This window comes from Pseudonaja textilis, chromosome Z (genome assembly GCF_049901715.1).
Source record: "Pseudonaja textilis isolate UNSWEBS1 chromosome Z, rPseTex1.2, whole genome shotgun sequence".
NCBI lineage: Eukaryota > Metazoa > Chordata > Lepidosauria > Squamata > Elapidae > Pseudonaja > Pseudonaja textilis.
The window spans coordinates 86,758,072-86,782,001 of record NC_142008.1 but is presented as its reverse complement, the minus strand read 5'-3'; the positions used below and the strand labels follow the sequence as shown (position 1 = coordinate 86,782,001).

The 23,930-nt window shown below is 35.3% G+C and overlaps 1 protein-coding gene across 14 annotated transcripts in view; it reads left to right on the top strand.

The window, feature by feature from the left end:
• Positions 1–23,930, top strand: part of ADAM11 (ADAM metallopeptidase domain 11) — a 99,688-nt gene that overhangs the window by 42,648 nt on the left and 33,110 nt on the right. For all 14 annotated transcript variants that reach the window (XR_015740174.1, XR_015740175.1, XM_087916808.1 and 11 more), the window contains exons 9-14: positions 2,917–2,991; positions 14,004–14,075; positions 16,137–16,303; positions 17,314–17,398; positions 18,017–18,107; positions 19,924–19,975. Coding sequence is in view for 12 of the 14 variants with exons in the window: in XM_087916808.1 (XP_087772934.1) it covers positions 2,917–2,991; positions 14,004–14,075; positions 16,137–16,303; positions 17,314–17,398; positions 18,017–18,107; positions 19,924–19,975 (542 nt within the window). In the remaining 2 variants the exon portion in view is untranslated. The remainder of the gene's footprint in view (positions 1–2,916; positions 2,992–14,003; positions 14,076–16,136; positions 16,304–17,313; positions 17,399–18,016; positions 18,108–19,923; positions 19,976–23,930) is intronic.

Genomic DNA, 23,930 nt, shown 5'->3' with positions numbered 1-23,930 from the left:
GTGATAATATGATTTGTATTCCTGAGTACATTTCCAGCAGTTGAGTGATATTTTGATACATTTTGGGCAATTTTGCTGGCGGGAGGTGCCACCTATAAAACATTTTATATAGGTTTTCCTGATATGATATGGCCAATGTTATTTTTTTATTTACTCTCATAAAGTTTGCCATTTATCCAAATTAATACCATGCCCAAAAATCTTAGCCCACGCCAATATTGTTTCTTTTACCTGTTCTTCCTCCAATTTATAATTCAGTAAATATCTATAAATTTTTCTTATCGATTTATCCTCTGATCCAAGTAGTATTTCATCTAATGTTGTTACCTGTCTATTAATCCCCCATTCTTTCATATCTTTTCCATATCTTGATTGGATTTGTAGATAGGCCCACCATTCCAATTCCACCCCTTGTTCTATAAAGAAAATGTTGAAACGCTGGAAAGAGCACAGGGAAGAGCAAAAAAGATAATTAGGGAGCTGTAGGCTAAAACATATGAAGAATAGTTACAGGAATTGGGTATGCCTAGTCTAGTGAAAAGAAGGACTAGGGATGAGATGAAAGTATGTCTTCCAATGTCTGAGTGCCTGCCACAAAGAAGAAGGGATCAACCTATTCTCCAAAGCACCTGAAGGCAAGATAAGAAGCAATGGATGGAAACTAATCAAGGAAAGAAGCAACTTAGAACTAAGGAGAAATTTCCTGACAGTTGGAACAATTAATCAATGCAACGGTTTGCCTCCAGAACTTGTGGGTGTCCTATTACTGAAGGTTTTTAAGAAGAGATTGGACAGCCATTTGTCCAGAATGGTATAAGGTCTTCTGCTTAAGCAGGGGGTTGGACTAGAACAGTAATCCCCAACCTTTTGACCTTGGCAACCTAGCTTGGCACAAGCAGAAGGCGCTTGTGTTCACATACAAAGTGTGATGACCCGGGGCAAGGCACAGAGGCAACACAGTCAGCTGATAGTTCAAAACGTCCCTTTATTGCTCCGACTTTTCCCCAAACAAGTCCCAGAGGAAAGGTCTCACACAGACACCTCCAGCAGCCTCTGGCTGTGAGTAGTCCAGCAAAATGCTGTTAGCACAATGGCTTCAATGAAAGAAGTCCAGCGGGGCAAGGGAATAAGTCAGTGAGTCTAGAAAGCAAAGAAATAATGCAGTGAGTCCAGGAGCAAAAGAACAAGGCAATTAATCCATGGAGCAAGGAATAAAGTGAGAAGTCCAGCAAATGCCAGGCACCAGCACCAGCACACAAAACTCCATGAATTCAGCGTTTGTTCCTGACAAACGCCCCTCCCCACAGCACCTCCTTAAGCCTCAGTCCTCAAGTGTGCCTTGTGAAGAGGAGCGGGCTGCTCTCCTCCCGAGTCATTGGGTTGGACTGCATTGTTCCTGCCTCCTCTGCACTCTCCTTGCTCGGGTTCAGCAGGAGGCAATTCTTGCTCATCGTCTGAGCTCCATCGCTCATCTTCCCTGCCTGCCCTCTCTCAGTTGTCCTGCCCCCGTTCCTCCCTGCTGGCAAGTCATCCCAAGCCCAAGGGCCCTGGGGCTGCCTCGTCCTGCTCCTCCCAGTGTTCCTCTGAAACCAGGCCTCCACCTCGACTTCCGTTGAGATCCAGCTTTGGCTTGTCCTCCTCTGCAGATTCAGGCTCCAACACTAAGGGCATGATACTAAGCTCCACTTATGCATGCAAAACTCCATTCGTATGTGAGTGGAGCTTCATGTGCGCGTGCTTGCCCACTGCTCATGCAAGTGGGGCTTCACACATGTGCTTTCCTATCGCATGTACAGCCTGGTTTGAAACAGGCTGCCGCCTGGTAGTTGGCTGTGGCCTGGGGGTTGGGCGCTTCTGAACCAGAAGACCTCTAAGATCTCTAAGATCAACTCTGTTATTCTGTTATCTTCATGGAATTGGCTTCCCATTCAATATAGGCCAGACATAAGCAGCATTAATACTTTACACACATATCAATCTAAAAATCTCAGAGCCCCCATACTCAATGAACTGTCATGACTTTTTCAAAATATAGGAAGATACCATGTTGAGGAGCCTCTGTGGCGCAGTGGTTAGAGTGCAGTACTGCAAGCTTCTGCTGCTGCAACCAGCTGCCTACAATTTGGCAGTTCATATCCCACCAGGCTCAAGGTTGACTCAGCCTTCCATCCTTCCGAGGTGGGTAAAATGAGGACCCAGATTGTTGGGAGCAATAGGCTGACTCTGTAAACCGCCTAGAGAGGACTGTAAAGTACTATGAAGTGGTATATAAGTCTAAGTGCTATTGCTACTGTTCCCTTTCTTCCACTGAGCGCAATACTATGCTAAGCAATCTATTAGTGGCCATTTATGCTTTTCAAAAAAAGAGGAAATGTTTCATAAGAACAGAAGTTGTATTTGTATTCAAGTTTTGTAGGTACTGGTAAACTATGCCTATTCAAACTAAGCACTGATAATTGCAACAATTTGTAAATCTTCAGTTGTCTAACTATGCCCAGTTTACTTCATTTATCTATTCATTTAAATGGATAACACAAAGCAGGTACACTTCTCTTCCCCTACATTTTTGTATATTTTTAAGGGTGCTAGTCTAGAAACCGGAAGACTCATAAGTTCTAGTCCTGTTTTAGCTATGAAAACCCAGTTGAGTGATTATCTTGAGTTACTTATAAAGTAATAAAGGCAAGATAAAAATCTAATAAATAAAATAAATTAGTTCAAACGGAGAACGGAGCTGGAAAGCAGGTTAGTGGGGTGGGGAGGTAATGGAGATTTTACAGTATCCTTCCCCTGCCACACCCACCAAGCCACACCCCTCAGGCCACACCACGCCCACAAGCCACACCCACAGAATCAGTAGTAAAAATTTTTGAATCCCACCACTGATGTAGATGTATCTTCTTCTTCCCATCCTAGGTTCACCGAGGTTATCGGACTGTCCACAGTGAGACCAAATTCATTGAATTGATAATAGTTAATGACCACCAGCTGGTGAGTACTGATAATGGCCTAGAAAGACAAATATGGATAGGTCTGCTGTTGCAGATCCTTTAAAATTCTTCCTGGAGAGAAGCAAATGAATTGCCTGTCAAGCCTGTTTCTTTTAGCAATTTGGCAAACAATGATCAGAGTGTTTTTTCTTTCAGTGTCTTAAATCTGATTTCTTTTCTTTTCTTGTTTTTAAATTGGTCACTATATCCTCTGTCAGGATCTCTTCCACAGTGCCATTCGCAATTCAGATAAACTGTCCATCAGCTGAGCTTGCTGGATCAAAATAATTATACTGTCAGTATGACCAGTGTAGATTGATAAAGTATGCTCAAAGCTTTCTAAGTCTACTATGTCTTCCATTGGTAAATTTTTTGTTTGTTTTGTTACAGTTCTTATTCTTGTTTAGTGCTATGCGTTCACTGCAGAGTTATTAAAGAATCCTTGGTAATTGTTCTGAAATAAATAATTCAAAATTGTGATAGGGGCCTTTAATTTATGATTTTATTATTTTCTTTTCATTTTTAAAATGCAAAATGATGTTATTCTTCCTATCTTGTTCAAATAACAGTGATGAAATAACATGTATAATGAAAGGTTCTTTCTCAACATTGAACAGAGACGGGGAAATTGACCCTGTCCTTTGGAATATTTTCCTGCCAGAGTTGAGATGGGCCTCCATTCTTCTGGTCTTTTCAGAACAGCTTTAAAACCTGGCACTGCTGGGGGACCTGATAGGAATGCCAAATGACTGACAGGGTAGAGAGAAAATTTCCAGCCCGTTTTTGCCTGTCCACTTGATTTTTTAACCTCCATTTATTTGTTCTTAATTTTAGTCATTTAATATTATCTTTTTAACATTTTGTAAGCTTCCCAGAGTTGCTGCAATAGTGAAATGCTGCAACAGTCAAACAAACAAACAAACAATTCAGTATAAGTTAATACATTTACAATCAAATATTTCAATTCCCTACTGTATATTTCAGGTAAAATTCCCAATAAAAATATCTCTGGTTTCAGGTCTATGTGTTTTTTTGTCATTTTTTCCAACCATGTGTGGATTTTAGTCCAATATCTTTTAGCATCCCCGCATGTCCACCACATGTGGTAATATGAATCAGGTGTCTGATGACATTTCCAACATTTTCCAGATTTGTTATTGAACATTCTTGCTATTCTTGTTGGGGGTAAGTGCCACCTCTAAAACATCTTCTACAAGTTTTCTTTATATGCTGTTGACATTGTCATTTTATAATTTTGAGACCACAATTTTTGCCATTTCTCCAAGTCAATCCCATATCCAAATATTTTTGACCTGGATTTTCAAAACATCCGCCAATTGTTCCTTTTGTCTTAATAACATATTCTTTGTCAAAATCTTTGTTTTATCTTTGTTTATTTTCAAACCAGCTACTTTTCCATGTGCCTCTATCTTTTTCTATCAGTTTAAATGCTGTTTCTAATGGATCTTCTAAAATGAAAACCAGGTCATCTGCAAATGCTTGCAATTTAAATTCTTCCTTTTTAATTTTCATCTTCAGTTTCTATTTAACACTTCCAAAGTTAACACAAACAACAGAGGTGAAAATGGGCAGCCTTCTCTCGTCCCTTTTCTTATATCAATGGAATCTGTCAATTTTCCCTCTATCATTACCTTTGCTGTTTGTTTATGATATATAGCTTCTATGGCATGGATAAATTTCTTACCAAAGCCCATCTGCTCCAGCTGTAATAACATGAATTGCCAGTTCACATTATCAAAGGCCTTCTGTGCATCTAAGAATGTCAAAGCCATTTGTTTTTCGGGATGTGCCTCATAATATTCCACAGTATCTAAAATTATTCTCATATTGTCTTTAATTTGTCTCTTTGGCAGAAACCCATTTTTATCAGGATGAATAAAGTTGTTCAAATTTCTTTTAAGTCTTTCTGCCAATACTGAAGCAAAGATTTTATAGTCTGAGTTTAACAGGGAAATACGTCTATAATTCTTAATTTGTTGTGGGTCAGCATCCTCCTTTGGGACAGGTGTAATACATGCCTCTGACCATGATTTGGGTATCCTCTTCTTTGACACAACTTCATTCATAACTTCTAGCAATGGAAGATTCAACGATTCTTGTAGTGTCTTATAGAATTCCACTGGAAGTCCATCTGGACCTGGTGCCTTTCCATTGTTTTGCTTCTTTTTTAAAAAAAAACAACACAATTTTATTAGTTTTTAACAACAAACAAAACATAAAAACATCAGGCTTTCTTTCATAAATATGCAAACAGTGTGTCGGTTGGTTTACCAGTTCTTTTGTGCATCCATTTCGTAGTCTCAATTACAGTTACATTATATAATAACTCATATTATCAATCAAAAATTATACACCCTAGTATCACTATCAAACAATCATTTGACTATAATTTTATTCATTCATACTTTGCAAGATAACCATAATTTACTTAATTTATCTTATAACAAATCATATAATCATACCAAATCTATCCTGAAAACATTCTATAAATATAATATCAGATAAGAAAAAAAGAAATATCACTTTATATATTCATTATTGTCTAAAATTCTAAATATTCTATAATTATGTTTTATCATCCAACCATTGATAGAAAAGGTCCCAAATTTTATAAAATTGTTTATCCTCTTGTTCTCTAATTTCAAATGTCAATCTACTCATTTCAGTACATTCCAATATTTTCTTAGTAATTTCTTCTTGCAATGGTATTTTCTCATTTTTCCAGTTTTTAGCAAGTACAATCCTAGCCGCAGTTAATACATTTACAATCAGGTATTTAAAATCTTTACTATATGTATTAGGTAAGATTCCCAATAAAAAGGTCTCTGGTTTCAAATCTATGTGTTTCTTTGTCATTTTTTCCAAGCACATGCGAATTTTAATCCAATATTTTCTAGCGTCCTCACACGTCTACCACATATGGTAATATGAGCCAGGTATCTGATGACATTTCCAGCATTTTTCAGATTTATTCTTGAACATTCTTGCTATTTTTGTCGGGGGAAGGTGCCACCTGTAAAACATCTTATACAAATTTTCTTTATAAGCTGTTGACATTGTCATTTTATAATTTTGAGACCACAATTTTTGCCATTTCTCTAAATCAATCCCATATCCAAAATTCTTCCCCCAAGCAATCATAGTTTCTTGAACTTGTTCTTCCTCTAGTTTAATTTCCAGTAAATAACCATATATTTTTTAAATCACCTTTTAATCAGTACCTGTCAGAATCTTATCTAAATCAGTCAATTTATCATAAAATCCCTCTGTTTTAAAATCTTCAACATACCTTGAATGTATTTGCGCATATGAAAACCAATTCATCTTTATACCTTGTTCTTCTAAGCTTTGCATCGATTTAAGTTCACCCTTTTCATCCAGTATTTCCCCATATCTAACTGTTTGTTCCTTCTTATAAATTATAGGATAGGAAAATGCTTCAATGGTCGATAACCAAACTGGAATTTTCAAATAACATTTTCTTTTGATCTTCTCCCAGTTTAACCACAAAAACTCCCGTATATAATGTCTTCTAAAATAGCCCTGTGTTTTAGTTCCCTTACACCATAGAAAAGCATGCCAGCCCAACAACAAATCATGTCCTTCTAATGTCAACAACCTTGTCTTTCTTAGTGTTATCCATTCCTTAGCCCACATCAAGTTTGCAGCTTGATAGTGCAACTCCCAATTAGGCAAACCAAAACCTCCTCTAATTCTGGCATCTTGTAAAAGTTTTAACTTTATTCTTGCTTTCCTGCCTTGCCATATATACTTCAACACAATTTGATTTAAATTGTCAAAGTAGTCTTTTCCAAGCCTAATTGGTATTGTTTGAAACAAGTATAGGATTCTGGGTAGGATATTCATCTTGATTGTTGAAATTCTCCCTATTAGTGACAATTGTAAGTTTTCCCATTTCATCAAATCTAACGCTATCTGTTGTTTAAGTTTACTATAATTGTTCTCTTTTAATGTACTACATCTTGATGTCAAATATATCCCCAAATACTTGACCTTATTCATGACTTGAATTTTCAAGAGGTCTGTCAGTTCTTCTCTTTGTCTTAATAACATATTTTTGTCAAAATCTTTGTTTTATCTTTATTTATTTTCAAACCTGCCACCTCACCATATGTTTCTATCTTTTCCAATAATTTTGGAGCTGTTTCTAAAGGGTCTTCCAAAATAAAGGCCAGATCATCCGCAAAGGCTTGCAATTTAAATTCTTCCTTTTTAATTTTCAATCCTTTTATACCTTTATCATCTCTAATATTTCTATTCAGCACTTCCAAAGTCAATACAAATAGCAAAGGTGATAAAGGGCATTCTTGTCTTGTACCTTTTCTTATATTAATAAAATCTGTGAATTCTTCCTCTATCATTACCTTTGCTGTTTGCTTGTGGTATATGGCTTCTATTGCTTGGATAAATTTTCTGGCAAAGCCCATCTGTTCCAATAATAATAACATAAATCTCCAATTCACGTTATCAAATGCCTTTTGGGCATCTAAAAATATCAAAGCCATTTGCTTTTTGGGATGTGCCTCATAATATTCCAAAGTGTCCAGGATTACTCTCATATTGTCTTTGATTTGTCTCTTTGGCAGAAATCCATTTTGATCTAGGTGGATAAAGTTATTTAAGTATTTTTTAAGTCTTTCTGCCAAAATTGAAGCAAAGATTTTATAGTCTACATTTAGTAAAGAGTCTATAATTCTTGATTTGTAATGGATCAGCCTCTTCTTTTGGGATAAGTGTAATATAAGCTTCTGACCATGTTTTAGGTATCATCTTTAACATAGCTTCGTTCATGACTTGTAGTGTTTTATAAAATTCTGCCAGAAGCCCATCTGGACCTGGTGCTTTCCCATTGTTTTGCTTCTTAAGTGTTTCAGTTAATTCCATCATTGTTATATTACTTTCTAACAGTTTTTCAGTCTCTTTAGGTATCTTAGGTAGTTTGGCATTATGTAGATACTGTTTGACTTTTCCCTCATCAATATTCTCTTGCTTATATAGTTGCCCATAGAAGTCTCGAATAATTTCCTTTTTCTCTTTATTACCATAGCAAACTTGGCCTTGATCATCTATTAACTATGGTATTTTCCTTGATTCTTTCTCCTTTCTCAATTTGTATGCTAATCATCTACCTGGTTTATTTGCATCTTAAAATAATTCTGTTTAGCACTTCTAATTTTCTGTGCCAATTCTTCTTTCTCTATTAGACCCATTTTATGTTTAATTATGTCCAATTTTAATTTAATGCCTTTTTCCTGTGGCATTTTCTGTAATTCTTTTTCAAGTCTTTTATGCTCATCTTCTAGAGTTTTCATGGCTTGTCTTTTCTTGACATTCTTTTTTCTTATATAGTCTATTATCAAGCCTCTAGCATATGCCTTCATTGTGTCCCAAACATTCTGAATTGAAGTATCTTCTTTTTTATTTTCTCTAAAGAGAAAGGCCAATTCTTTCTCCATCCATCGTATAAAATCTTTTTCCTTTAAGATAGCATTATTTAACGTCCATCTCAATCTTTTTTTTTGTCCTTTCCATTTAATTGTCATTGGATTATGGTCTGCCCAAGTACTTGTTTCAATGTTTGTTTCTTGAATAGTAGATATTAGTTCTGTTGAGATCCAAATCATATCTAATCTGGACCATGATAAATGTCTATTTGAATAGAAAGTATATTGTTTGGATTTAACATTTCTTTCTCTCCATATATCTTTTAAATTTAATTCATCTATCATTTTAAAAAAGGATTTAGGGAGAGTCTTTCTGTTTTGCTTTGTTGTTGTTGCTGTATAGTCCAGCTTATTATCTACAATTCCATTGAAATCTCCCATCATAACTATATTGACATAGTCCAGTCCAATTATTTTCTTATGTAATTTTTTGGTAGAATTCTTCTTGTTTGTCATTCGGAGCATAAATTGCAATCAGGAGTGTTTTCATATTATTGTCCATTATTTCCACCATTAATACCCTTCCATCTTCATCAGTATAAATCAATTTCGCTGGTCCAAACGGACCTAAACCGTCCCGTAGAAATGGTGATAGTGAAGGGCACATCCTGTGGATCCCAGGGACACCGCAAAGTCCCTGGTTGATCCAGGAGAAGTCACTTTTGCCGGCGGTGGAGAGGCAGCCCCAAAGCTGCTGAAGTTGGGACAGCTCCGGAAAGGAAGAGATTGAAAGAGAAAGTGTGTTGGCTGGATGAGAATCTTTTTTTTTTTACTAATATTCTGAGATTTGAAAGGACACTCTAAGAATAAGAAGAAATCTGTAAGATTTTTGACAAAATTGAATAAGCGGCGATTTTTAAAGGGAAATGTCAAAGTGAGGCTTGGCTTTTATTTCTTTACTTTTATCCAGTAATATACTGGATAATTTACTTTTATATTAATATATATGTATGTATGTATGTATGTATGTATGTATATATATATAATTTTTTCTCTTCTCCTTTTTGATTTTTCAACTTTTTAGGTTAGAGGCTCCTTTTAGTTATTTTTCTTTTTATATTGTTTTGCTTCTTAAGTGCTTCGATTAACTCCATCATTGTTATGTTAATTTTAAGATTATTTCAGTCTCTTTAGGTATCTGGGATAGATTAGCATTCTGCAGGTATTTAACTCTTTCATCATCTATATTCTTTTGTTCATACAGTTTCCCATAGTAGTCTCATATAATTTTTTTCTTCTCTTTACTTCCATAACAAGCTTGGCCTTGATCATCTATTAATTGCAATATTTTTCTTGATTCTCTCTCCTTTCTCAATTTATATGCTAACCATCTACCTGGTTTATTTGCGTTTTTGAAATAGTTCTGCTTTGCACCTCTGATTTTCTGTGCTAATTCTTCTTTTTCTATTAATCCCATTTTATGTTTAATTGTATCCATTTTTAACAATGTCCTTTTTCTGTGGCAATTTCTGTAACTCTTTTTCAACTCTTTTATACTCATCCTCTAATGTCTTAGAGGCTTGTCTTTTCATAATATTTCTTTTCCTTGTATAGTCTATTATAAGCCTCTAGCATAAGCCTTCGTTGTATCCTATAAATTCTGCATTGATGTATCTTCTTTTTTATTTTCTCTGAAGAAAAACGCCAATTCTTTCTCCATTCTCTGTATAAAGCCTTTTTCTTTAATATAGTATTATTTAAAGTCCATCTGGATCTTCTTTGTCCTTTCCATTTAATTGTCATTGGATTATGGTCTGCCCAAGTACTTGTATCTATGTCAATTTCTTGTAGATTAGTGATCAATTCTGTTGACATCCATATCATGTCTATTCTAGACCATGATGAGTGTCTGTTTGAATAAAAAGTGTATTGTTTGGTCTTAGCGTTTCTTTCTCTCCATGCATCTTTTAAATTTATTTCATCTATCATTTAAAAAAAGGATTTAGGGAGAGTCTTTCTACTTTGCTTTGTTGCTTTTTGTGTTGTATAGTCCAGTTTATTATCTACTATTCCATTAAAATCTCCCATCATACAAATGTCCAGTTCAATTATTTTTGTATGTAATTTTCTATAAAATTCTTCTTGATTATCATTTGGATCATAGATTGCTATCAGGAGTGTTTTCATATTATTGTCCATTATTTCCACCATTAAGAGTCTTCCATCATCATCTGTATAAATCAATTTCGCTGGGATAGTATCTTTAATATATAAAACCACTCCTCTTTATTTGCATTGTGTCAAAGCCATAAATATTTTCCCTAGCTTTGGCTGTATCAATATTTGTTCATGTTGCTTTATAATGTGTACTTCTTATAGGCAGATTATATCAAATTTTAATTTCTCTAATTTATGGAAAATTTTCCTTCTTTTAACAGCTGAGTTAAGTCCATTTATATTAATTGTAATCAGTTTTTTCTCTTCCATGGTTATACTTTATAAGTAGGTTTTGCAGCCCTTGTAGATCTTGGTTCTCGTTGTTCTCTGACTTTCACCTTTCCACCAACAGCACCTTCTTCTTTTTCAATCGCTGCTTGACAGTCCTCTTGGAATTCGATTAGTGACATTTCTTTTTCCATCTCCTCCTCTTTCCCTCTGAAGTATTCTGTATAAAATAATTCTGCTTTCTCAATTAAATCAATTCTGTGTCTTTATTCCTGCCATGCAAACATTAAGCCTTCTGGTATCAGCCATCTATAATTCACCTCTTTTTTGAGTAGTATTTAGTCAAGAATCGATTCTCTCTTCTCATCTCTCTCACTCTTCTGGGTACTTGTTTCAGGACTACAATCTCTTTATCTTTGTATTTCAATGTTTTCTCTCTTGCCACCTGTAGTATTTGCGTTTTAATAGCTTTCTTTGTGAATCTAATGTGAACTTCTCTTGGCAAACTATTTTTCATTGCATATCTTGTGAAAACTCAAAAAACCTCATCTATTCCATCCATCATCTTCTCTTTGGTTATTTCCAATGCCTCAGCCAAAATTTCTATCATTATCCCTGCCAACTTTTGTTCCTTTTCTTCCTCCATGTTTTGGAAACCAAGATAAAATTCTGATCTGTCAATCTCTCATCCCAGCATCCCAGTCTTATCGTGTTCAACCACAGTTAATCTGCCAGCCATCTCTCCAATCTTCTTATCTCTTTGTTTATCTTCTTCAATTTTTTTGTAGTCTCTCATCATACTTCATCATCATTTGTTGAATGTTCTCCACCTTTCCATCAGTTTTTCCTGTTCTTTGTTCAATGTTCTCTGTCCTATTTTCAATATTCTCTGTTCTTACTTGTATGTTTTGAATTCCTTGCATAATCATCTGTAGGGCCACCTTTTCCTGTTCTTTTTCCTATTGTAACATCGTCTGTATTGAACATTGTCCTCCAGATGGTGAAGAGGAAGATGTAGGAATTGAAGAACCAGCCGCCATTAGTTTCCTACTAATTTCACCAAAAAATTTTAAGGTTGTAAACAATTCAAAATCTTCAGGTTCTTCTAGACCTTAATCCACTCGTGTAGTAAGCAATTGTAATTCCAAGTAAGAAATAGTGAAGAAAAAGGAAAAGAAAAGAAAAGAAAAATTTCTTCAGGTTCTTGTATACCCTAATCCAATAGATTGATTAATTGTCAAGAAAAACCCAAAAAGAAAAAATAAGGCCAAAAAAGGGAAAAAGAAAAGTTATCAAATATAAAGAATGAAAAAAAATAAAAAATAAAATTCTTCAGGTTCTTCAACACCTTAATTCAATTAAGAAGTCTCAGCGGTCCAAAAAGTATAAGAAGGAAATAAAAGGATGAGCGAGGAAAAAAAAGCTACTCCCTTGAAAAAAAGAGAAAATAATACTAATAGCAATAAGAAAAAACAGGTAGAAGATTTATTTTATTTATTTATTTTTTAAAAAAACAATGAAAATAATTAAAAAATAGACTTAAACAAAGGAAGGCAAAAGTAAATTCCAAAAGGCCAGAATCCCAAGTATCTACCAAAAATAAGTAGCTAGCAAGGAGAGGGTGAGTAGAAAATAGCCCAACGTAAGCAAAAGGTAAAAGAAGGAGAAAGAACACACTGCACCAATATAATATCCAGGGCTTTTTGTTAAAATCCAAACAATTTTATAACTCTCTTCTCTAGGGTCTTGTAATCTTCTTTCTGTAAATTCCAAACTTTCTTTCAACACCAGACTCCAGCCACTGATAGAAACCCAGAAGAGCACCTGCAATAACACTCTCCCATGCTCTTCTCTCTCTCTTATCAAAGAGGCTCAAAGTCCTTGAAAAGAAACCTCAGTTCTTTCTCAGCTTTGTCTGGTCTTAGAAAGTAAAAGAAAAAACAATGTTTCCAAGCCTCTGGGTGGCAGTGTTACAGATTTTCCTTCACTTTCACTTCCCCCTCCTTTTCCAAAACCAAAAAAGTATTTTAATTTAGTAATTAATTGATTTTAAAAAAAACTTAGGGGAAAAGACTAAAAAGGAATCTCTAACCTAAAATATTATAAAAGCAAGAAGAGAAAAAATAAAAAGAGAAAAAATAGAATAAAACAAAACCAGTCCAGTTTCAAAGTAAAGAAGCATAAACAATCCAGCAGTAAAAAACCCTAATTTTGACTTCCTGTTTAAAATCACCGCTTAACCACTTCTGTCTTCAATTTTACAAATTCTTTCTTTTTCTTAGGGTGTTCTCTCTAATCATAAAGTAAAAAAAAAAAAACCTCTCACCAAACTGACACACTTTCTCTTTCTGTTCCCTCCCATTTCGGAACTGTCCCAGCTTTAGCAGCTTTGATGGTTGCTTCTTTGCCACAAAAAGAGCTTCTCCTGGATCTACCAGGGACTTTGCGGTGTCCCTGGGATTGACAGGTTGTACTCTTTACTTTCACCATCTCTTCGGGACGGTTTAGGTCCAGGAGGACCGTCCAGCAACAAAGATATCGGCGGCGATCTTGGATCTTCAAGATCTCACGTCGTACTGCCACGATGTCAGCCCCACCCTTCCCTATTTGTCCCTTTGAGGTACAAGATAGTAAAATAGCTCTTCTCAAGAACCAAAAATATGCTATTATTTTTGTTACCTATTCACCAAAGCAAAATACAGGTCTCATGGCATAAACCCAGTGGGTATCTACAGTGAAAGACTGAGAAGGTAGATGGTGTGTGACTGATTAACCCAACATGCTACTCCTAATCCAAATCTAAACAAATCATATGATCACTTAGTACAATATATGAACCCCTCCTATGCTTTTAGTAATTCCTTGCCTTTAACCACATCAGCTATGAGAAAAAAAAACAGCTTTATCACTGGACTTATTTCTATGCAAACATGATAAAAGTTTATGCCTAAGAAGATAGGCATTTCCAAGAATGTATAATGTCTTAAGAGTGGAATTGACCTTTTGGCTGCTTTTTTAAGTTGCGGAAAGTCACTTCATGAACAAAGAGGTAGAGAAGGGGAAGACCCCTTCAGCCTCAGGTTTCATCAAATGAGGAGTGAGTTTCCTGAAACTAATTTTTCCTATATCTATTTTCTTCCAGTTTGAGCAAATGCGTCGCTCAGTCAGCCTTACCAGCAACTTTGCAAAGTCTGTGGTAAACCTTGCTGATGTGGTGAGTGTGGAATACATTGCAGTTTTCTCCAAAAATTACATGCAAAAATAAGCTGAGAATGAAAAAAGGGAAAATCTAGCCCTATGCAAAGGATTCCATGGTGGGTCCCTTCTACAGGCCACCGTCAGGTACAAATAAGTGACTCAGTACATTGAATTCTAGATCAGTCTCATGTATATGTAGTCTTAAATCCTAGCATTTCATTTTCACAACATTTTGCAGCTAAATGTGTAAGCACGCATAAACATTGGCTTTCAAGTATCCACTAGAAAATTTAGACAATATTTCCCTCAGATGTTTTCATATTCAGTACATGCCAATATATACTTGTGAAATGTGGAACTGTACAATCAGAATGATTAAACAGTTAAATATTTTTCAATAACACTGTTTGAGAAAAATCATCCCTGTCTCATATTGTGATATTTCTAATGAAGAGGTACTACAAAGATTAGATTTAGAACATCTATTGAGAACTGTGAATGAAGGTCGAATGCAGCTTGTTGGCAATGTCTTATGCATATGCTTAAAGACTAGCATCCCAAAATTGCACTATGTTGGATACCTCCTGGAGGAAAGTGGAAACAAGGCTGGTCTCAAAGAAGATTTTAAGATTATTAATGTCCCTAGGGATGATGCCAAAGATGCTGCGAATGTTTGAAAACCACTTGCTGCCCAATGTGTTTTGCATAGGGCATGATGATGATGATGATGATGATGATGACGATGACATGCCAAAGGACAACTATTTTAATTCTCATAATTAGCTTAAGAAATGCAAATCTAATTGGTCAAACAGATCGAGCAAAGTTTTTTTTACTTATCTTTATATTCTACACTTACTCATCTTTTTTTAAAAATCAGTTTAAAGAAAGAAGTACAGACTAGGAGAGGTAAAATATGTGTTAAATGAGTAGGGGTAGGTAAACAAATTACTAATAGTAAGATATAAATAACTAAAAGTGATCTAAATTTCCTTGGAGACTACAGTTCTTCCGTAAAATATTAATTACTTATGAAATTACAAAATGTACCAGCTTTTAAAGGAAAAAATAAGAATAAACTAATAAAAATAGTATAGCATAAATCAGTAATTAAAATTATAAGATATAATAGACTGAATTTAATTTCCCAAATATAGACTCTCTCCATACGAATACCCCACATTGTATTGCTTTTTGTTTGAAAATTTTTTGATTCCTTGTATGAAAGAATGGGTAGACAAATTGTAAGAGTGTGCTTTGATGTGTAGAATAAATTTATATTTATTTAAAATATTTTTATTAAATTTTATTTCTTAAGTTTAAATATTCAGATTTAATTTTAAACAGTGTTATTCAAGATATTTTTCTTTTTCCGTTTCCAATGAGAAATATGTAATTTCCTTGTAATAACGAACACATATAAAACTAATTCAGTATCCTTTGAAGGATTGGTAAAATTTAGTACAAATGTCTCAAATTGCAGCTAGGAATTCAACTTTTATAATTTCTTTAATTTTAATGGGAATTATTTTCCCAAAATGCTGAGTTATCAGTATTTCTGTCAAATATGAAACAATACTTCAACCTCATTTTATTTTCAACGTTTTAGTAAACAAGAGAGAAATAATATGTCAATAATAAAACAACAGTTATAATATTATAATATTCCACTAAAATAGATATGAAAATAAATTGTGTGAAGGAAATAAACTGCTTTAGTTATCATTTAACTTCAAGGGTATATTTAGAAAATTATGGCTGCTTTGGAAAATGGCAAGGATAGCAATAGCATTTAGACGTATATACTGCTTCACAGTGCTTTTTACAGCCCTCTCTGAGTAGTTTACAGAGTCAGCATATTGCCTCCAACAATCTGGGTCCTCATTTTACCCACTTCAGAAGGATGGAAGGCTGAGTCAACCTTGAGTCTGGTGGGATTTGAACTGCCATACTGCAGGCAGCCAGCAGGCAGCAGTAGTAGCCTTTAGTACTGCATTCTAACTACTGCACCACTAGGATATCACATGTATGGAAGGGGGAAAGTAACCACCTAAAGAAAATTTATGTTTGGTCACAGATTTTTAAGGAGCAGTTGAACACTCGAATTGTGTTGGTTGCCATGGAAACATGGGCATCAGGGGATAAGATCCAGACGGATGAAGATTCCCTAGAGACACTGAGAGAGTTTATGAAGTATCGCCAAGAGTCTCTTCCTGAACACAGTGATGCTGCCCATCTCTTCTCGTGAGTTTTAAATGGGAATGTGATCACTTTTATGCTACACAGATGCAAAATTAACCATTATAGTTCTGATAGTAAAAATAGGTTGAAGTAGAGATATTTGTAAGGGATGTTAAGAAAATCTGTGCATGTAATGAATCTTTTCTTTTGCTAAACAAAGAAGACTGCTTTGCTGGTAAGCACACATAATATACCTCCTGGTATTATAGCAAATGCAATACAGCTTTCTATTATATGTTCACTTCTATTTATATTCCTTTTAGACCTTTAGAATAACATAAGGACATTCATCACTGGTGAAGAGTATTAACTAATATAGTAGAAATAAGATGTTGGCAAAAAAGAAAACTTTGCCAGATTCTTTTTATACAGATACAGGTGAAACTCAAAAAATTGGAATATCGTGCAAAAGTTCATTTATTTCAGTAATGCAACTTAAAAGGTGAACCTAATATATGAGATAGACTCATTACATGCAGAGCAAGATAGGTCAAGCCGTGATGTGTCATAATTGAGATGATTATGGCTTACAGCTCATGAAAACCTCAAATCCACAATCTCAGAAAATTGCTTGTGACTTATGATTAAAATGCATATTCATTTGATCAGATATCAACAAAACAATAAGAAGTTTGAATTAATGTAGATTAGCATATAAAATATGGCAAGCAGCGTCCATTTGGACTTAGTGCTAAGGTCAGAGTTTCTGACCGAAATGGAACTAGCTTTTGTGCCGAAATGTTGCTAGGAGTATTAATACATGAACATACCTCCTCTCTCTTCTGTAGTTAACTAGAACTAATGAACACACATCTACCATAGTGAGGAACAAAGATAACAGGCTGATGCAAAGAAATGAATTCCTGCCCAATCCATACTCTTGGTCTATTTTGATAGTTTTAATTGTTCTAGGTTTAGTAAGTAAATGCCAAGAGGACAAAAAAAATTAGCAGGTCAAGGCTATGTAGCTTTTTCTTCACCTGTATAGTAAATCTTCCTTCTTACTCTCTCAGAGGACACACTTTTAGAAGCAGCCGCAGTGGTACAGCTTATGTTGGAGGAATCTGCTCAGTTGCTAGAGGTGGAGGTGTGAATGAGGTGAGTTGAGTTATGATGATTGGGGCTGGAGTTTAAAGATACAGAATGGTTGGAAAAGCCTGCATGCTCTTCCAACCATATTAAATTTGTCTGTTCAAAAATCTCAAGCTCATTTAGATTTCTTTTCTCATTTTGAAACTCCTGAAGCTTTGAATATCACTTTTCCTTGTGAGATACTACTCTTCTACTCTTTAAAACCCTTTCAGAATCTTTTACTTTCTGTGAAGCCTTGTCTCCATACTCTAACTGAACTAATACCTGAGGTTTTTGCCACTACATTTGCTGACACACATCCCTTATGCTTCCCCCTTCCTCCTTTTTTTTCCCTTCAGTCAACTAAATTTATATTATAAGACAATTGGGTTGGTGCTTCTCTTGTTTCTTTACATGATTCTACAAAGTAGCTGATGTATCTTTATATGTCAATCATAGCCAGGAATTCAGTGTTCTTTGCAGGGTGAGGAATATGTCCACAGAGAGAAAGGGCAGAGTGAGGTAACTTCCATGGGGCTTGTGAATAATCTGGGAAAGATCTGCCCTCAAAAATTTAATATTTTTATGATAGTTGATCACGCTATACTCAGGCTACCCAATAACTTGTTGTCCTCCTTCCCAAAGTATGGTACTGTTGGAGCGATGGCAGTAACATTAGCCCAGACCTTGGGACAAAACATTGGCATGATGTGGAACAAGCACCGCGCTTCTGCAGGTAAGTAATTGTGTGATGAGCCAAGTGCTTTCCTAATCTCAAGACATAATGAGAACCGGAGAATTGCTTCAACCAGTAGTTCTCAACTTTTTCTTCACCACAATGTCTTTTGTGGCCACAGATCTCCAAGACTTCACTCAAGATTTAAATCATAACATTTCTTCAAGCCTTTGCGGACCCCACTTGATAACATGGTGGTTCCCTAGGGGTCTGCAAACCACAGATTGAGACCACTGGCTTAGTCCAACAATAATTATGAAACTATGGTTTGCCTAAAGGACCTAATTTCAAAGAGATCTAGAGCCCAACAGGCACTTTTTTCCCAATAGATTTAAGAGTTACTCTATTCCCAAGTTTTGTCTCCTGTTCTGAAGAAACTTGAAAAAGTAATTCTTAGGTTTCTACTCTAGTACTCCATTATCTATGTTGGGTTTAATATTTTTCATGCATCATGAACTTTTAAGTGTAAGTTGAGATTATTTCTTTCAGATCAGGGGTTACTTTATTCTGGTTTCCAATTTGGAAATCTCTACTTTAAAAGATTCTGAGCGGATAAGGTGTAACTGATGTTGGGGCTTAAATCTGGGTTTACTATGGCTATGATTTATGTTGTCAGTCCTCCAGATCTAATTCGCTTTTCTTCCACATCCTCTTTGTCAGTGTTTTGGGTACTTCTTAAGGTCGTGGTGATAGAATGGGTAAGCAAAGGCAGTTCTTTTGAGGTTAATAAGATGAACCTGGCTAAATAATAAAATGTTACTGCAAAAAAATTGCAGTTGATCTTTCTGGGGATTCCTAGTTAAATTTTTTCAACTAATTAACAGGTTTTGCAGATGTGCGTGATATGTGACAGATTATAAGTACCTTATCAATTAATAATTTACCTTTTTGAGGACCTTCTGAGATTGCCTGAAACATTCTCTAATCTGTCTGGTATGTAACTTTCATCTGCATATTGAACCTGCTTTCCCCCTTTTTCTTCATTCCAGTTTAAAACTACATTGGACTAGCTATTAATAAATACTATTAAGTCACCTGCAGCATTTTCTTTACTGAACATTATAAGCTATTAATAGTATTAGCTGGATATTGGAGGAAGTGTATTTGTTAAATAATCCATATAGACTAACAGGTCACATTCTCAAGGAGAAAATGAAGAAGAGCAATATATTAAAAATAAATTCATTAGAATACATCATTACTTTAAAAAAGGAGAGCACTAATACGTGTACATGTAGAAAAAGCCTTTGATAAATTGGAATGGGTTTTTTATTAGCCTTTTTTAAAACAAACTAAATCCCAGACAAGAATTTAAAAGTTGGGCAGATAACAACAGCAAGCAACAAGGATGATTGCAAATGGAACTTTTTCCACAAGATTTCCAGTAAGGAAACCATTGAGTTATGATGTTTACTTTCTCCCTTTGTAATTGGTTTTAGAAGTTTGGGGAGACAAAAGTTCGCAAGACAAACAAGCACTTGAAATTAAAATTCAGGGAGAGAATGCAAATTGAAATGTTATATAGGTGATGTACATGGCCATCTTCCAACATCTAGTTGAGATTTTATAGAAAAAAAGGGTATAATCTTAACTATAACCTTTTTGTAAGGCTTAATCTTAGAATGGGATGTTTTATTGAAGATGAAGAAAATAAATAGTACTTGATTATTTCAGCTTTAGGAATATATGATTCTGGGTTACAATTTGAAATAGGGGATTTGGACACAATAAATATGAACTAGAAATAGAGAATGTATATGTCCCATAATTCTTTGAGAAGATATCTCTATTTTTTTATTGCTCCTTTTCTCTATAGGAGATTGTCGCTGTCCTGACTTATGGCTGGGTTGTATTATGGAAGATACTGGGTAAGTTGTAGAAGAAGTGAGGATAAGGCCAAGGTGTTGGGTTAATATTTGAGATCAGGAACCAAGGATTTATTAAAGTATCTCCCAAACTGTTTAGATCTTAACTTTACATCTTGCTGGCAACATAAAACTCTCTTTGATTGATTATTGTTAAGTTCATCTATTTCCCTCTCTAGCTGGCTTCAGAAGAAAGCAGGTAGCACTTTGTGTAGGAAAAAGAAAGTTACATCTGTTCAATTTTTTTTTTTTAATAATTTGACATCCACTACATCTGGTTATCTTGTCAGTTTTTAAATTCAGTTTTCTATCTGCCTTCCCCATACCCTCCATCCCTGCTGTCTTTCTCAAAGAAAGGCAAGGGGATTGGTGTCACTAATAGACTCTCTGGGCCAGAGAACATCCCAGCTTAAGCCTCTGGCATGAACTGAAAACAAATTCAAGATGCAGATGTACAGTTATATTAATGATCTTGCATCTAGCCATATTGAGCTTACAAAACTTTTAAAATAATTTTTATTAATGATTACAATCATGCAGATAAAAAGTAATTGAAACTATAAAATTAAGATCAAAAATAAAAAAATTTAAAGTGCAAGAGAAAAGAAAAAAATGTAATTATAGCAGAAAAAAAGAAATATATATATAAAGAAATAGCTCCCTTCCTTGTCCTAAGTATAAAAAATATTTCTAACATACCATCATTTTATCTTAACAGTTACTAACTGTAAGAGGAAACTAGGATTCCTAGTGTCCAACTATTGAAATATAAGCCAGCATTGATTTAGCTGCCCCCAAACTCCAGAGCAATCTTAGACTGCATCAGCAAATCAAGATCACATGAAGTGTTAGTACAGTTTTATACTGCCTTGGTAAGACCACACTTGGAATAATGTATCCTGTTTTAGTCACACAATGCAAAAAAAGATGTTGAGGCTCTAGAAAAAGTGGAGAGAAGAATAACAAAGATGACTAGGAACTGGAAGCTAAATGTACAATGAATGATTGTAAGATCTAGGTTTGAAGAGAAGGACTAAGAATGACATGCTAGCAGTCTTCCGATATTTGACGGATTGAGAGAATAGGAGGTCAACCTATTTTCCAAAGCACCTGAAAGCAGGACAAGAAGCAATGGATGAAAAATAATCAAGAAGAGATCATATCTAGAAATAAGGGGGCATTTCCTGACAGTGAGAGCAATTCATCAGTGTAATGGTTTGCTTCTAGAAGTTATGGATGCTCCATTGCTTTTAAAGAAGAGATTGGACGGCCTTTTATCCAGAATGGTATCGCTTCATCTCTTCAAAAATATTTTTTTTCTGAGTCTTTTGTATTTTAAAAATATTTTGTTATGGATTGAAGGTGATTCACCCTCTGTGATGTTCCAAGGATTCTTAATATTTAAAAAACAGTAAAAAGTAATTCTAGAAATTATTCAGATATGATTCTAATCAGCAAAAGTCTATTGAGGGTTACCAGAATACCAATGTATCTGTTTTAAATTTAATTCAAAAGCGCACTTTATAATACCCCTTTTCCTTTTGTATTTCATGCTTTATCTATAAAGAAATCCCCCAAACTCATCATCTAATCATAATACATGAAAACCCATTAGTTTTATTTTATCCTGCTCTTATTATTTTTATAAATAACTCAAGGTGACGAACATATAATATTTTTTTCTCATATTTTCCCACAACCTGTGAGGTGAGTTGGGTTGAGAGAGAATAACTGACCCAAAGTCACCGAGCCAGTTCTCATGCTTAAGGCTGGGTTCAGGAAATGACCACATGTTTAATATTAAGATTACTTAAAATACTTAAAATACAAAATAAATTATTTTTCCCATATCTCTCATCTGAGAACAGAACTTTAAAAACTCTTTATTCAGTCCTAGTTAGCAACAGTCATTTAATGATTTTCAGACAATGCATCTGTTTTACCCTTGATCAATAAACCTAATTTATATTTGTCCTGTTTCAGTTTAGCACACAAACACATGCAGGCAGTTGCTATGGAGATAAGCAGTTAATAATAGACCAGATTGTAAATCAGGGTCTGTGCAAAGAGACCTTGCCTCAATAAATTGCTTTGAAGTTTAAGAAGCAATAGAGGTGATCCAAATCCATTCCAGGAATCAGAGTCCTGAGTCCTGTAGGCAGCCAATCCAAAAGTCAAAAGTTCAAGAATAAGTTACACAGGAATTATTATCACAAGCTAAAAATCCAAATGGTTGTTTCCAATAAAGACTAAAGGGAAAGCAGCTACATAAAGTTATATGCTGCAATGATTCAGGCTTTGTCCTTTACCTAGTGAAAAGCCTCACTGAATGGCTTTGGACTACTGGGGCTTGAGGACCATACCTTATCATCTGACTGCTCCATCTGATCAGGAGATTCCTATGATTGCTTAACCTCTTCAGATGAATCCTGGCTTGAAGGTTCTTAGGCCAACAACCCATAAGACACAGCTGGACCAACATGGTCAGAATCTGAATCTGAATCATGGCCCATGACAATGTTCTTTTCCCTTATTCTGTACAATTTTAGTTTTTAGTTCCCTCAAATAATGTCTTTTCCCCTCATTTTCGTCTCCTCTCAGAAAATGTTGAAACTTTTATAGATCTCTTTCTTAAGAGTGATTTCCCCCCATTTTTGCTTTGTCCTTTATCACTGAATTTGTATGTTCATGTACATTCAGTATTTCATCTCCTTCCATATCATTCTTGTAACTCTATTGAATTCTACTGTGTAGTGCAATATTAATGCAATATTAGGGGTTTTAAATGCAATGTATGGAATGTGAAGGATGTGTGTTTGCATTTATTTTCATAGTCATAATGTACACTAAAGATGGTATTTAATTTCATTGTACGAGGTGTAATGACAATAAACTAAACTAAATTAAATTAAACTAAACTTGTCATTTCCAGATCCACATTTAAATCAGTTTTAGTTTTATCTAGCAAAACTTATTCCTCTTCCACAATATCATTTACAATCTGTTTATCTATATTAGTTAATATTTTTAAATTAAATATCTTATATTCATTGTTAGCATTCCAAGTAATGCGCCCATTGAAAGCAGACGTCTGAGGCAGGTAGATTCCTCTAAGAACATGTTTATTGGGTACATCATTTCGGCATAGCTAGTGAAAATCAACTCAAGTTTCCCTGCGGTTTTCACCTAATTAAAAGAATAATAATATTTTGCCCCTCCTCAGTATCATTAATGACATTGTCCTATTGAATATAGCTGGCAGGCTCCTCTCCTTTACCAGCTACCTGTTACAATGACCCTGGTTCCCACAAGAAAACTTTTTATTTTGACTGCAAGCTAGGCTATCTTCTTCCCCGCTCCCCTTCTTTCTCAGGCAATTGTGATGCAGGGCAAGATGGCTTCAGCCAGGTTTGCTTCAGAGTTGACAGTCGGACCTCCCCCTTTAATTGGAAAGAATTTCCTGAAAAATTAAATCATCTCTCCCTTCCTCCCTCCCTCTCCCATGAGGTGCTCTTGGGCCAGCTTGTGGGCTATCAAGAGACTGGAGCAGGCTACAAAATGAGCTTGCTTAGAGAAGAGGTCAATCACTGCCCATATGACTGTGTTTCCCCACTCTCAGGAAGCTGTACTATAAAATCCATGGTTATTTCTTTCCATGGCCAGAAAGGGCCAGGCGCTTGCTGGAGCAGCCCTGGGGACTTCCCTGGTCATTTTTTCATCATGGCACAAGTAGCACAGCTCTTGACAAAGACCTCAATGTCCTCTTTCATATTTGGCCACCAAAACTGTCCTTTGCCCAACAGGGTCTTCAGGAAGCCCAAGTGCTTCTGTCATGGCTCCTTTGCAGTACTTGGAGGCAGTTGGGGACATACAGTTTGGAGCCCTTCCAGGCTAATCTGTCTGTAAGGGTCAGTAGCTCCTTGTTGTCTCAGTACCATGGATCAGTGGCTAGCTCAGT